The sequence below is a fragment of the Sminthopsis crassicaudata genome, chromosome 5 (genome assembly GCF_048593235.1).
Source record: "Sminthopsis crassicaudata isolate SCR6 chromosome 5, ASM4859323v1, whole genome shotgun sequence".
Taxonomy (NCBI): Eukaryota; Metazoa; Chordata; class Mammalia; order Dasyuromorphia; family Dasyuridae; genus Sminthopsis; species Sminthopsis crassicaudata.
Window position 1 is genome coordinate 35,787,108 of NC_133621.1, and position 15,296 is coordinate 35,802,403.

The following is a 15,296-nucleotide window of genomic DNA, read 5'->3' on the forward strand; positions in this document are numbered from 1 at the left end:
GGCTCTTGGGTCGTGCTCTTGACCCTGTTTTGCAAGCTTATGAAAAATCTGAATTTTATATAGGAATTTGAGCTTTTGACAAAATGAAAGATTGCTTGTCAAAGTGAGTATGAGGGATCAGAAGGTCCTCTCCAGGTCCAGACTGCAAGCTGCCATGGCAAATCTTGCCTCATTAGCCCAATAGTTGGTTTTGGGGGATCATCATTTGGGGATGGAATCCTGGGGGTGACTTCTTGCCTAATGGGACCACTTTTTCTCTATGGCCTTACCAAGCAAGCTGGGAAAAACTTAAGCAAATGTAGATTAAATTTGAAGAGCTGACATTGAACTCATTCTTCCTCCCATGCATATTCTGAATTAACTGTGATTCTTGGGAGCAAAAACCATCATTTAATGAGCAATAACTGGCTTTCACTGCTTCAACTCACTTTTTTGTTCATCCCTTTTTGAAGTTTAGAGAGAAGAGAGCTCCTAAATTTTCTGAAGGCAAATTTAGTTTTTTTATAAAAGAATATTTCACTTAAAGGGACCACTCAGAGTGTGGTCAATTTAATTTTGGGGTCTCTATTCCAAGCATGGAATCTAGAAGTTTGATTAAGAGCGTTGGCTATGGAGGCAGAGCATGATGTTGGGTTTAACTTCCCTCAGCCTCAGTTTCCTTATCTGAAAAATGAGGAAGTTAAACTAGGTGACCTCTAAGGACCCATCTAGATCTTGACTAATTAGGGAAAACAACACAAAACCCTACTTTAATGGGTAGGTTGGTATTCCCATAGGGTAAAGTGCTGCACCCATAGGGTGATTGCTGCAGTTTACCTCTGACTTATCTGGGACTTTTAAAAATACTCCCAGGATAGGAGACAGTGGGGTGGTGGGAAGGAAGTTAAGATCTGAGTTCATCTCTCTAGGACCCTTAGCTTCATCACTGGTAGGAATAAGGATCTCTTTATTACCTTCCTCATAGGGTTTCATTATGAGCCCCAGATGGAGACCTCTCTAATCAATCGTCTGATTTCAGGAGTCTGGTTTCCTTTCCTTGATTTATGGTGGATTTTTAACATTGTGGTTAAATTCCATGGCTTTTCTGGCCCATGCAATAAAAACAAAGTAACTGAAAGTGAATTCCTGCCTCCCTATCCTCCCTTCTATCTTGCCTGGAACCACAAATGCTCTTTATTTTTTTTTTTAATGGAAAGTCTCCAAAAATACTTCTCCATAAGAATGTGAACTCCTTGAAAACAGGGCTTCTTTCTCTCTTTGAATTTCCAGCACACCAGGCTTTGTATCTAATAAGCACTTAATAAGTGCGTTTTCCTTTGTTCATCCCATACACACCTGTCCTGCTGACTCTGCCAGGTTCCTGCTGGATCACCTAGTCATATCCTCATTTGGCCTGTGATTTGCTTTAGTGAGCAGGTCATGTAGATATTGACCTGAGTCATGATAAGCATAATCCCAACTAAAATTCCACCTTCTACAGGAAGCCTTTCCCAGGCTCCTTTGTTCCAGTGCCTTTCCTCTCTTAATTCTATTCTCTTTTATTCTGTATATAGTTTGCTTTGTATATATTGATTTGGATGTAATATCCCATTAGACTATAAGCTTTTTGAGGACGGGGATTGTCTTTTACCTCTCTTTGTACCTCTACTATTTAGAACATGGTAGACACTTAATAAATGTTGGTTGAATAAATGAATGATTTAGAGTCAAGTCTGGGAATAGATGAGTAAAATTGTATAGTTGGATGTTAGGCAGTTGTCTTACCGATTCTCTGCCTCAAAAGAGAGAATCTTTGTTTCATTTTGGAGGGGAAGCAGTTTGATTGTGTTTTCCTTTTTCATAAGTTTTTCTTTTCTCCACGGGGCCTTGTTCAGAGCTAGGAGAGAGGCAAGAGCACCTGACTGAAATTCAGGGGACATGAGTTCTAAATGGGTAACATTTTTTATTTACCAGATATATGCAAGGGTAATTTTTCAGCATTGACCCTTGCAAAACCTTCTGTTCCAACCTTTCCCCTCCTTCCCCCCACCCCCTCCCCTAACTGACAGGTAATCCAATACATGTTAACTATGTTAAAGTATATGTAACACAATATATGTATACATATTTATACAGTTAGCTTGCTGCATGAGAAAGATCGGATCTAGAATGAAGTTTTTTTTTTTATTATATATATATATATATATATTTTATAATATTATCCCTTGTATTCATTTTTCCAAATTACCCCCCCTCCCTCTATTCCCTCCCCCCGACGACAGGCAATACCATACATTTTACATGTGTTACAATATAGTCTAGGTACAATACATGTGTGTGAATATCATTTTCTTGTTGCACAATAAACATTAGAATCCGAAGGTACATACAACCTGGGCAGACAGATATTAGTGCTAACAATTTTCATTCCCCTCCCAGTGTTTCTTCTCTGGGTGCAGCTACCTCTGTCCATCATTGATCAACTGGAAGTGAGTTGGATCTTCTTTATATTGAAGATCTCCACTTCCATCAGAATACATCCTCATACAGTATTGTTGTTGAAGTGTACAGAGATCTTCTGGTTCTGCTCATTTCACTCAGCATCAGTTGATTTAAGTCTCTCCAGGCCTCTCTGTATTCCTCCTGCTGGTCATTTCTTACCGAGCAATAATATTCCATAACCTGAATGAAGTTTTTTTAAAAAAGGGTAACATTTTTTCAAATGAATGGGGTTAGACTAGTTACGCTTTAAGGCCCTTTCTAGCTATGCAGTCCGTGCTTCTGAGACTTCATTTGAGGAGAGTGGAAAGTTAGATGGAGCCCCAGAGTCACGAGGGCACCTTCCATCCCTCTTGGACTGTGTTATGATGGCCATCCAATTGTTCCCCGCACAGGACCCTTCACCTTGCTTAGGATGCCTTCGCTCCTCTCCTTGTAACCCCTCTGAAGGAACTCAGGGATTCTATCATTAGGACTGGTGAAGGGGACTCACCACCAACTGGTCAACAATTCCCTGCCACTTAAAGATTTGGGAAACGGCTGGGATATTGCCAGGGAATTGTCAGAAGGAGACACTGAAACCCCAAATCCCAGCTTTCTTCAAAGTCTCCCTCCTACATGAAGCTTTATAGGGCTCAGGATCTGCCGGATACCCCTACTCCATCCCCCTGCCCACTTCCTCTTCCACTCTTGCTTTGGGGGTAAGAAAAGGGGAAGGGGAAGGAGGAGAGTCTTGGGGCCCTCTCAGAAGTCACAAGAACTTCTGCACTCCCCATCTCTCACCTTGAAGACTATTTAAAGTTTTGGGAGTTTTTTGTGCTTTGAGGAGGGAACAAAAAATAATTTAGAAGGATAAATTGGTCAGGAAGGTAGGACTTTTTAAAAGCTGGGGAAAATGATGGCTGTTCTGTCACCAAGCGGGGTGCTCTCCTGCAGACTGCCCTCCCCGGGGCCGTTCAGTGTCCGAGCATCTCTTCTTCTTGCCCATGTTTCCCAACAGAACTGTTGAAAGAACTTGCCTGTGCTGCTCACATTCCTCCATCAAGGCCACTAGGAAGACTCCACCATCTCTCTCCTCTTCTAGAAGCAGGCTGACTTTCCAAGGACAGCCATTCTTCTTGGATACTTTCTTCTAAATTGAAAAATTGTATAAATGGGGAGAATGTTCCCGGTAAAGCTCACTATCTGCACATACAGATTTATGGCTGACCACGTTATAATATAGCTGTCTATTCATCAAGCACATTGGATTGAAAATATGCATTGATTACTTTGGGGGAAATTCTTGGATTTCATCTACCAGATAACCTTTACGTCCTCATCCCACGCTATTATTTTAAAATATTTATTGCTTTAAAAAAATCTTACTGTCATTTCCAAAATAGAGTTTCCCCCTCTTCCTTACCCATGGATAACACAAATGAGAAGGAATTTTTAAAAAGGGTCTCTGTGAACAGCTTTGCAAAATTAATACTGAGCCTGGAAGTATTTGCAGTGAAAGGATATTTAGCACCATTGACCCCTGGGCAGGGCATTTGGACAAGGAAATGACCGGAAAGCCAATATAAGCCATTTAGGGAAAAGGCCCATTCCTTGATCTAAGCTTGCCTCCTCCCCCAGTGCCTAGCATTGTGTCCGTAATAGGAACCACTTAATAGATATTTGTGATTGTTCTGCCTTTGCCAAGATCCCTTTTACAGCCGTGATTTCTTGTCATTCTCAGGATTGCAGCAGAGAAACCCTTTCCTCCCTTTCTTATTTCTTTCATCAGACCATGGATTTGGAAGGGGTCTTAACATTTCTCCATTCCGATTCCCCTACCCCAGAGCTGAAAACAGAAGCCTGTTGAGGATAAGTGAGTTATGTAATTATTGTCTGAGGCAGGATTTGAATTCCAACCTTCCTGGCTCCAAATCCAGTGCTCTTTCCATGGTATCCTGCAAGGGAGAATTACAGTTAGAGCCCAAAGAATGGGAGCAGGAGACTATAGATTGGAGATGCTCTCACAACAGGACATTTCTTTTGCAAAGCCTTAGTAAAAGGACACTGTCTTGCCTTAGCATGGGAGTTGTCCTAGAAAAATCTGGGCTGTACCAATGAGATCATCGGCCTTGGGCCTTGGGGATGGCTGCCAGAAGGAGCTGAGTTTCAGCCTCCTCCCCTATTAGATTGCATGTGAGAGACAAAGGTATAAGTGGACAAGTTGCATGTTGATGGCCAGGCCTGCCTGGCTAGAACAGGGCTCGAGAGGGCCGTTCTGGCCGTGTTTTACCTTGTTTGCCTCCTTTGGGTTTTGTACAAACTTGGCTCTTTAGAGAATAACCCAGTGCTCTCCTGGGAGTTATGATCTCCATCTGGTTGATCCCCAAACTCAGATTGGAGGCTGAAATTCACCTGCTCTGAGTTCTGATTCAACAAATACTTGTTAAACATTTCTTGTGCTCCAGGCTCTCTGTTAAGGGGAGAGCAAAATGGACTATCCTTTGCCCTTGGGGAGCTTACATGCCATTGGTTAAATATAGAACAGATAGACAGTTAAGAAAATATTAGCTCATTTTGGAGGAAAAGAGCTCTGGGAGGCTCAGGAAAGACACTCTTAAGTCACAGGTGTCTGAAATTTGTGGTGTTGATTTTGTTGGCATTGGTGTTGGAATCTTTGGGACCCCTTTGGGGGTCTTGACAAGGATATTGGGGGAGAAGTATCACTGAAGTGATGCTTGGATGGTCCAGACTTGGAGAACCACTTAGAGATGGGCAGTAGTCAGGCTGGTCCAGTTGGAATATAGGGTCTGAAGGTGAAGTTATATGGCTTTAGATTGGAAAGATAGGTGGGAACCAGACTAGAGAGGACCTTAAATCCCAAGCTAAAGCTTCGTGTTTTTCTGCATTCAGCCAGGGCTTTTCAGGCAAATCCAGGGGCTATAACAGCCTCTTGAAAGAATAACCCTACTATCTCCTGGAATTTTGTGCTCTTATTATATTAGAATATAAAAATTATTATATAATTAATCATTAATTATAACGAATGATTAGTGTAATAAAAATAAGAGTAATAGATGAGATGGGGTTTTAACTTGCGATATTAACATTAATTATAAATTATTGATTTATATAATTATATAAATTCTAGTTTTCCTTTATGTAGCTTATTTGTATATACTTGTTATTTCTCTTTCATTACATGGTAAGCTCTTTCAGGGAAGGGACTGTCTGCTTATTTTTGTACTCTCAGTACTTAGCAAAGTGCCTGGAATGTAAAAGGTGCTTAATGAGTAATCAGTTAGTCCCCAGACACTTTGGAGAGCTGTTACTCTCTCCCCAGGTACATGTGGGTGAAAAAGCCAGGACTTTTCCCTCTCTGCCCTTCCTTCCCTTCCTTCCCTCTCTCTCCTTCCTTCCCTCTCTGCCCTTCCTTCCCTTCCTTCCCTCTCTGCCCTTCCTTCCCTTCCTTCCCTCTCTCTCCTTCCTTCCCTCTCTGTCCTTCCTTCCCTTCCTTCCCTCTCTCTCCTTCCTTCCCTCTCTCTCCTTCCTTCCCTCTCTGCCCTTCCTTCCCTTCCTTCCCTTCCTTCCCTCTCTCTCCTTCCTTCCCTCTCTGCCCTTCCTTCCCTTCCTTCCCTCTCTCTCCTTCTTTCCCTCTCTGTCCTTCCTTCCCTCTCTGCCCTCTCTGTCCTTCCTTCCCTTCCTTCCCTCTCTGCCCTTCCTTCCCTTCCTTCCCTCTCTGTCCTTCCCTCTCTCTCCTTCCTTCCCTCTCTGCCCTTCCTTCTCTTCCTTCCTCTTTCCAGGCTGACTGGAATTTGCCTCATCTTATACAGCTGGTTTCCTCCTGACTGAACTGGGATGTTTTCACAAAACGTCCGGAGCCCAGACTGCTGGAACAGGTGGGATGTGTGATCCCTCGGAAATGCTTTGGCAGAATGAATGGCTCCCATAGCCTGATTCATCTCACCGACGTGACATACTTTTCAAATCTGCAAATTCGAAGCTTCATAGAGGCAGACAGGGATCCCTGGGGTGCTGGCTTTTTAAAAAACAAAGCTGGTTAGCTGCCATGGCACTCTAAATGCTTTTCTTCTGGGTGGATCAGAGATCTGTCTGTACTCCTGGGCAGGCCTGGGTCCAGCAGCTCCCTCCACGTGCCATATGGAGAGCAGCTGCAGCCGTGTCCAGAGCAAAGCTCCACGAGCCAGTGTAGATGCCATTTCTAATTACGGCACACAAATTAGCCTGCAGTGACGTCAGCCCATGCTGGGAAGGAGCTTCTGAATTATAGGAGGGTCGGTGTCAAATGTTGGCTTCTTAGACCTCCAAAGAAATTTTTTTAAACGGCTTAGCTTTAAGTAAATGTCACAAAAACCCCAAACAATATACTCTGAAATTTTTGTTGTTGGTTGTTAGCATTAGTGTTGGAATCTTTGGGACCCCTTTTGGGGGGGTTCTCTTGGCAAGGATAGTGGCCATTTCCTTTACCAGTTCATTTGACAGATGAGGAAACTGAGGCAAACTAAATTAAGTGTTTGTCCAGCTAGTAAGTGTCTGAGGCAAATTTAAACTCAGGCCTGGCACCCTACACCCACTATGCTATCTTGCTGCCTCTGGTGTCTATAAACAGGGCTTTATTTCTAGGGACAAGTTCTCTGGAGTTGTTCTCCATCCCATGAATGCTTTTCCCTAATACTTATCCCCTTCTACCCTTCACCTCTTAGAATTCCTAGCTTCTTCACAGTTGGTTTAAACTCTGTATTCTACAAGAGATCTTTGCCAAGGGAACACTGGATTCAGCTTGTACTGACTGTTAAATTTTCAATGGGGAGCATTTATCATCTGGGAAATGGGCATATGTTACAAATGTTTTCCTATTGCCAGGGTTTAAAAAAGTGATGGAGTATATGTTGATGTTTGTGGGTACTTTTTGGCGGAGAAAGGAAGGGGAAGTTGGTGGTTGAACATTTACCAGCTCAAATGGCCTCAGGTACTTAGTACTTACTAGTTGGGTGATCCTGGACAAGTCACTTAACCCCACTTGCCTAGGGGCAGCTAGATGGCACAGTGGATAGAGCATGCAGCCTTGAATTCCGGAAGACATGAGTTCAAATCTGACCTCCGACACTCCAGTACCTTCCTGGACCTTTCCTTGTTTTCTCCTCTCCTCCCCTGTCCCAGAAACTGCTTTGTAATTAGGAGCTTACACTTATAGATTTAGAACTAGCTGAGAGGGATTCCCGAGGTCAGTAACCCCAACTCCCTCATCTTAGAGATAAGGGAACGGAGAGCCCAGTGTTCACATCTCAGAAGTGAGATTACAACCCAGATTTTCCGGACTCTGAGCTGTGCTCTGGCCATTATAATTTTTAGACAACTTAATATAAGTATACAAGACTTCTCTCATTAAAAGGCAACAGGCATTTATTTGTGTGCTAAGTACTTTGCAATTATCCGATTTGATCTTCACAACCACCTTGGGAGTTATACTTGTGGTTGAGTGATTAAGGCCCCATCTCTAATAAGAGGCTGCATTTTGGGACTCCATGCCCAGTGTGGCGTGCACTGTGGAGAGGGAGAGCCGGATTTCTCCATCCTGTAAAAAACTGTTTTTGCTTCTCTTTGTATTCCTAGGACTTAGCAGAGTGCCTCACATCCAGTAAGCACCTAATGAATGCTTGTAGTCAAGTCAGCAAACATTTAATAAGCGCCTACTATGTGCTAGGTACTGTTACTAAGTGTTGGGGGTACAAAGGCAAGAGATAGCCCCTGTCCTCAAGGAGCTCCCAGTATGATGAGAGAGTCAACTTGAAAACAACTAGGTAGATAAAAACAGGAAAAATTGGAGGTGATCAATAGAAGGAAAGAATTCTCATTATGGGAGACTGGGAAAAGCTCTTTGTGGAGGTGGGATTTCAGCTGGGGTTCCAGGAAGCCGGGAGGGAGAGCATTCTTGGCATGGGGATGTCAGGGAAAATGGCATCAGTTGGTGGCGGAGAATCTTGGGCAAGGAGGCCAGTGTCCATCGATCAGTTTGGAGTCAGGAAGCCCTGACTTCCGATCCTTAGCAAAGCCAACCCTAAGGTCCTTTCCACGTCCAGGTCTTGGACCCAGCTTAAGTTTCCAATCCTTTGTTTTTTTCTGCTGCTCTAAGTTCCGTCTCCTTCCAGACACGTTGAATCCCCAATCTGAGTCCCATTCTCTTTTTTTAATGGGAAGAAAAAAAGAAGACTTGATTATCCATTTAGTTGAATCAGATGGGTGGTGAGGATTGGGCTCCATCGAGCCCCTTCTGTGTGGCTTTTGTGAGAATCTGGACGGGCACCAATTATGCATGACTGTGGGCAGCGGGCCTTCTGCATGTAAGGGGGGAAGCCGCGTGGAAGCCCCCCAGACCCATTCAGTGCCTCTTGGGAGGTAAGGCACAAGGGGGAAATGGTGCTGCCCTCTGGCCCTGGCCATATTTATTAACATAAAACTTCCTTTGATTGGAAAGATAGCAGAGCAGAGAGCCCCGGGAGCCAGACCGAGATATTGTTATTGTTTATGTGCTTAATGGTTCAGCAGCTGAAGTTTTCCTTCTTCCCTCCTCTCAGACTGTCCCCACCCTCACTTCCAGATTCTTCTCCTCCATGATTTTGCCTGAAAAGTCTCTTCAGTCAGGATGCTTTCTGAGCCACACAAAGCTCGCTTGGGTTATATAACTGTCAGAGACCCAGCTTCAGGGGAGTGGGGGAGGCAGCAGGCTTTGTCTCTCAATTTTTGTCATCTGCTCTCTCTCTAAATTTTAATTATAAACTCAGGGGTGGCTATTTTAGGGCTGTTACTGGAGAAACACAAAGGCTGTTCTTGGTCTCGCTTAGTCTGTCTCCTATGATTTCGAAGAGATTCCAGCTAACCATTTCCCAGCCCCTAAACTCGCTTCTTGAGCCCATTTCCCAGCCCCCGAAACCCTCCTGAGCCCCTTGAAGCTTTTTCCTCAGGCAGACGGACCCGGAAAACCAGTTTTGTCCACTGGCCAACTGAGAAGACTCCCTCTGACGATTGTTTTCAATATGCTCCTTAAATAGCAAACTAATAGCAATTAAGTGGATTTCTGTTTTTCATGAAAACAGCCATTAGTAAACCTCAATCAGGAGTCTTCCTCTGGCCCAGTGGATCTTATTTTCTTGCTTTTGTGACGAAAGAAAAGAATCTGATTGAAACTGGAGCAGGGAGCGTTGACATCTAGAGGTTTATAACTTTGTGTTGGAGAAGGAAATGGTAAAGCACTCCAGGGTCTTTTCTGAGACAACTCCAAATGGGGTCACAAAGTTGGTGGACATAACAGCAGCAACAAAACATTGTAATGAATCTGGGGGCATTCCAGGCAGGGCATTAATAATTGTATAAACCTGGCTATGGCACTTTCTGAGCCTCATCTTCCCTTTCTCTGTAAAATCAATCGATGACTGGGTTCATCTCCTCTCTTAGACATTTGTTAGCTGTGTAGACGTGGGCATGTCACTCTCTTAAAGATTTATCTACTGAGTTATAATAATTGTTATAAGTTGAGTGGGTAAAGGGAGTTCATGCATTGAGGGTTTGACATTTTAAAAATATTTACCTTCCAGATACTTTTTTCCCCTGGTTATACACATACATTAATTTTTTAAATACACAATTCTTTATGTATCATGTTGGGAGAGAAAAAAATCATAACAAAAGGGAAAAACCATGAAAGAGGAAAAAAAAACATAAAAAAAATTGAATATAGCACATGTTGATTGACATTCAGTCTTTTTGGATACAGATGGCATTTTGTATCCACGGTTTGTTGGGATTGCCTTGGATCACTGAACCGCCGAAAAGAACAAAGTCTGTCCTAGTTGATCATTGCACAATCTTGCTGTTCCTGTGTACAATGTATTCTTGGTTCTACTTGTTTTGCTCAGCATCACTTTGTGTCCACATATTTTTTAAGGATCAGATGAGATACCAATAGCTAACATTTATATATTTACCTTTCAAATACATTCTAAAGGTCAAATGAAATACAAATAGTCAACATTTAATGCTTACTGTATGTCTGGAATTGGGTTAAGTGCTGCACAAATGTTATCTCCTTTGATCCTAACAACAATCCTGGAAGATAGATGCTGCTGTTCTCCTTATTTTACAGTTGAGGAAACTGAGGCAAACTGGTTACATGACTTGTCCAGGGTCATACAGCTAGTGTCTGAAGGAGAGAGGAGAAAGAAAGGTTAGTTGACTTCAGTGTGACCCTGGATAAGTCATGTAACCTGGTTGCCTCAGTTTCCCCATTTGTAGAGTGAGCTGGAGAAGGAAATGGCATTTATATCCCCAGTATATCCTAGAGCCCATAGCAGGCACTTAATAAATAAAGGCTTACACATTTGTTTTCTAAGTAGAATACCTATTGTGTCCACTTTAGAAGGTGATTGTGAAGAGATAATGTATATGAAAATATACATTAAACATAAAATAAACATTTAATCTGTATAATTTTAAGGGAAGAATAATAGTATCATAGCTAAGATATACTAGGCTCCCAGTGCAGGGAGTTTGCATGATCATTTAAGTTACTTACATGCCATAATTCCTATATTTAGCAGGAGAAATATCCGTGTCTTTGACTTTTGTTCAGGTTAATAACAGGGTAGAAATAACAACTGAGTCCTGGTGAGGCTGGTGTGTTCTGCCTAGATCTTAAAATGTGGCCTTTTATTTTCCCTTAAAGTGAGTGATCCTTGGAGTAACTTCAGTGGTTTGGGCCTCCCTGAAGGGTAAGGGAAGGACACCTGGAAAATCAAGTAATATGGGAAATGAAGATATATACTATGTTGTCGCTGTGGGAACTGTGGGAAGAGCTGGCCATGGTCCATGTGCCCAAGTGGCCACAGGAAGACTGAATGGTCAGTCTCCAGGCTTGCCCAGACCGGAAAGGACTTTGAGGTCCCCACAAAGGGAAGAGGAAACTCAGTGAGGAAGAGAGAAGAATGGGAGGGTGGGAAGGAAATGGGAGCCATGGTCGGTTGGGCCGACAGTAAGTGTGAAGTGAAAGTAGACAAGGGAGTTAAAGGAGAGAAATAGTCACTGTCACATCTTCTGCAGGTTGTTGTTTTGTGTCAGAGAGAGTTAGTTTCTAAGAAGGCATCAAGACATGGCATTTTAGCTCAAAGGGATCTGGGAACCCATCGAGTTGTACCTGAAATATCTTCCTCAATGGCCCTCTAGCCTAGGTTTGGAGACCCTCCCCATGATCACCAAAGGCAGCCCATTTTCTTTCTGATTGGCTCTGATTGTCCAGAAGTTTTGTCCTGGAATCAAGCCCCTTTTCCTGCCTCTGTTTTGCCCTCTGGGGCCAATTAATTTCCCTTGAGACAGACCCTCAGATATTTGAAGACAGCTCTCACGGCCTGCCTGCCTCCAGGTTCTTTCCTCCAGGCTAACCGTTCCTGATTCTTTGGTCCGAAAATGACATGAAATTACAAGACATTTCCTGAAATTTGTGACCCGTTAGGTTAGGAAGCCTCTTTTTATCTAAAGTTTAGGCATCTTTTTAGCTTCTGGAATGGGGTAAGTTTGACTGGAATGGGGTTAGTTAGGGTGACTAAAAGCAGATAAGTCAGATCGTGGGGATCTTATTGGTAGGTAAAGAGCAATGTCAAAAGCAAATAGAAACGGGTCCCTGTACCCTGTGTTGACTTAGAAAATTACAAGTTAATATTATCTATGCTGTATTTCATTTCTATTGATTTTGTTAAGTATTTCCCAGTGACATTTTAATCTAGCTCTGAGTTTTGTGCACCTTGTGTTGCTGAAGGTATTGGCAGGGGGGGGGGGAGGCAGTGTTTGACATCTTTGTCCTTGGGATGGCAACATGGATCATGTGCTTCCTTTTCCCTTTGCTAGTCATTGCCCCTTCCCCCCCCCCAAAAAAAAAAAGCTCAAATAAAGAAGAGCAGCTTTTGAAGGCTGGGAACAATCACAAAACTGAATAATCCCAAATGTTTCCTTTTGGATGTGGATCTAAATTTCTCCCTTTTGTTTTTTTCCCCCAGCCTGTTTGGACCTTATGGCTGCTATTTCTTGACTTTCACAAATTCTTCAGCCCTAGCTTTTCTCCTTCCCAAACCTTGTCTAGAGACTTCTTAGGCCCCTCCATGGTTCTTTTTTGCTCCCTTTCTCGTTCCCTGAATGAAATTGATAATGCCTACTACTCTAGTGTGGGCAGCTATTTGGCTAGAGCACCGGGCATGGAGTCAGGAAGATATGACTTCCTATCTGGTGACCCTGACCAAGTCACTTAACCCCTATTTGCAGAGAAGAAAATCTCGTGGACGAGCTTATGGGGTCACAAAGTGTCTGAACATGATCCAATGAACAACAACTACATGTATGTAAAATGAAGTGGAAAAGCACCCCAAATGGGACCGTGAGAAACATAATCTTGAATCTTTGTGGTTAGAAATATATTAACTAATAAAGTTCTTCTCTCCCTACTGCAGATGGTATTCTTACACCCCCAGATGTGCTGTCCTGAGAGACCCCGAGTCCTTGACTTGATAAGCTTAAAGAAATACTCCTTGTTGCTGCCTGAGAATGACCCCCTTAGAGTGATAAGTTTTTTTTGTCTCCTGTTTAGAATAGAAATTTTTTTATTATGACAAATGTACCAAGAAACATTTTGACGTCTCTCTGCTTTTGAGTGCTCCCTGAGGGTAGGCAGCTTACGTTTTTGTCATATCTCTAGCACCTGGAAGCATAGCAAGAAACCCCAGTAAGCACAGAATGATGGGACCATTGCTGCCTCCCCAAAGAGCAGTGAAAAGCTGCAAATTCCAGCTCAATGAAGTAGTAAGAAACTTTCCACTTTCTATCTAGGGAGACAAGATAAACACAGAATAAACATCTCAATAAAGGCTCAATCACTGTCAAACCTTCTCCCCTCCTCCTTCTGCCGTCTGGGGCCGACCAGCAGAAGGTGAGGGACCTCTTCCCTGTGATAACCTTTCAGTTTTTCTCATGTAAACCCAAACCTCCCTGCCCTGGTTCCCTAAAGCAGGGTATTCATATTCTCTATTCCCTTTCCTCTTGAATCTAACTGGTATTTGTCGAATCTCCTGTCTCCTTGGTTGCAGGATGCCCGCCAGAAATTCCGTTCTGTTCTGGTAGAAGCGACCGTGAAACTGGATGAACTGGTCAAAAAGATTGGCAAGGCCGTTGAGGACTCGAAACCTTACTGGGAAGCCCGGAGGGTGGCCAGACAGGTAAGGAGGCACGTTTACCTTGCCCTCAGATGCTCCCCTCCACTGCCCTGAGGACCGCCATTTGTACATCTTTTATTAGTATTTGGTTTTGACTGTACCTGAACTGACAAATACATATGTTAAAGGGACCGCTGTTCCTATTCTTCCCAGGGAAGGTCCCAGGAAGGTTTCCTCTGATTTTGCTGAATCTGTGTTCTGGGGCTTTGAGAAGTTTAGGGACCTGCCTAGGGGCCATAGGATCATCCTGTCAAAGCTGGGAGGGATTTTATCGTCTTTGGAATCCAGTCCCCTCCTTTTACAAATGAAGAAATTGAGGTTCATAAAAATTGTGATTTACCTGGGTCTGTGAGATCCTAGATTTGCAACTGGAAGGAGATTTATTGACTGTCAATTCCTTCTCCTAATGTAATGGATCTTCCAGATTTTGAAACTAGCTTTCTAGTGTGCGATAAGGCTTCTCTCCTTAGGACTTTACAAACAAAACCCGAGATAGCGCTTTCCTCTAAGGAACGAGCCCTCGACATGTGTACTACAAGAAAGGGCCCTGACTCTGGGCGTCTGGGTGGGCAGGGCTGCCCTTCTCCCATCCCCCTTCACTTCTCCATCACTGTGTGTGTGTCTGTCCCTGTGTCCCTTGCTGCTATTAATAGGGCTGTAGACATTGGCATTTGGATGACCCCGTAGAGGGTACATTTTTGTCATCCGAGCTGATGACCAGATACACTTCCTTTGCAGCTGGACCCGCTCACGCAGGCAGATGAAGCTCGCCCAAGACACAAGGCGTGGGGTTTGTTTTTTTCCTTTTTTCTAATAATTGCCTGCCAGGCAACAAGAACAGTGCTGCTTCTTTCAGATCTCTTATCCTCTTAATTGGGTTTGGAGTAATAAGTCATTTGCCTCCCTTGACATCCAGTGGCACGTTCTTCCACCACAGGGAAGCGTCCAAAGTGGAGGAGGTGGTGGAAAAAACCAGGAGAATGAGCAGCAGGGGCTGGGGGGTGTGCTAATCTCTCCATTTCTTGGGGAAAAACATCACGCTTTATGAAATGGTTGGGGCCAGACAGAAAACACGACCCCTCCCTCCATGTCTTCTTTATTTTCTCCATCTCAATTTATACAAGTTTTCCTACGAGCAACAACTCTTAAGCCACAATCATTGATCTGGGATTGGAAGGGAGCTGAGAGACTCTCTTGGGCAGAGGGAGCTGGGCCAGACAGAAATTCAGTCCCTGGAGTCGGGAGGTGAATTCCAGGACCTCTGATTTCAGAGTCCACCGTACCGTGTTGTCTCCCCAGGAGTAGGAAAAAATGGCAGCTCACTGTAGTGATCCCTGCCCTTACCCGTTTGCAAGCTTTCTATCTAGGGGTGGAGATGGACACAAATGAACAGTGGTCTTTGACATGAAAAGACTCCCCGGGGTTTTCTGACTTCTTTCCTTTGGCCAACCTTCTCCAAGCATATTTTATATTTTCATTGCATTCCTTTTCATTTCATTTTGTATTTGCTTTTAATATTCCAAGAAGACCCAAACAGTGGATGTTGAGAACCCTTAGAAACAGCTTTGT

The 15,296-nt window shown here is 43.5% G+C and overlaps 1 protein-coding gene across 2 annotated transcripts in view; it reads left to right on the forward strand.

Annotated features, from left to right (window-relative positions):
- Positions 1–15,296, forward strand: part of SH3BP5 (SH3 domain binding protein 5) — a 74,311-nt gene that overhangs the window by 14,063 nt on the left and 44,952 nt on the right. For both annotated transcript variants that reach the window (XM_074270786.1, XM_074270787.1), the window contains exon 3: positions 13,602–13,730. In XM_074270786.1, the coding sequence (XP_074126887.1) occupies positions 13,602–13,730 (129 nt within the window). The remainder of the gene's footprint in view (positions 1–13,601; positions 13,731–15,296) is intronic.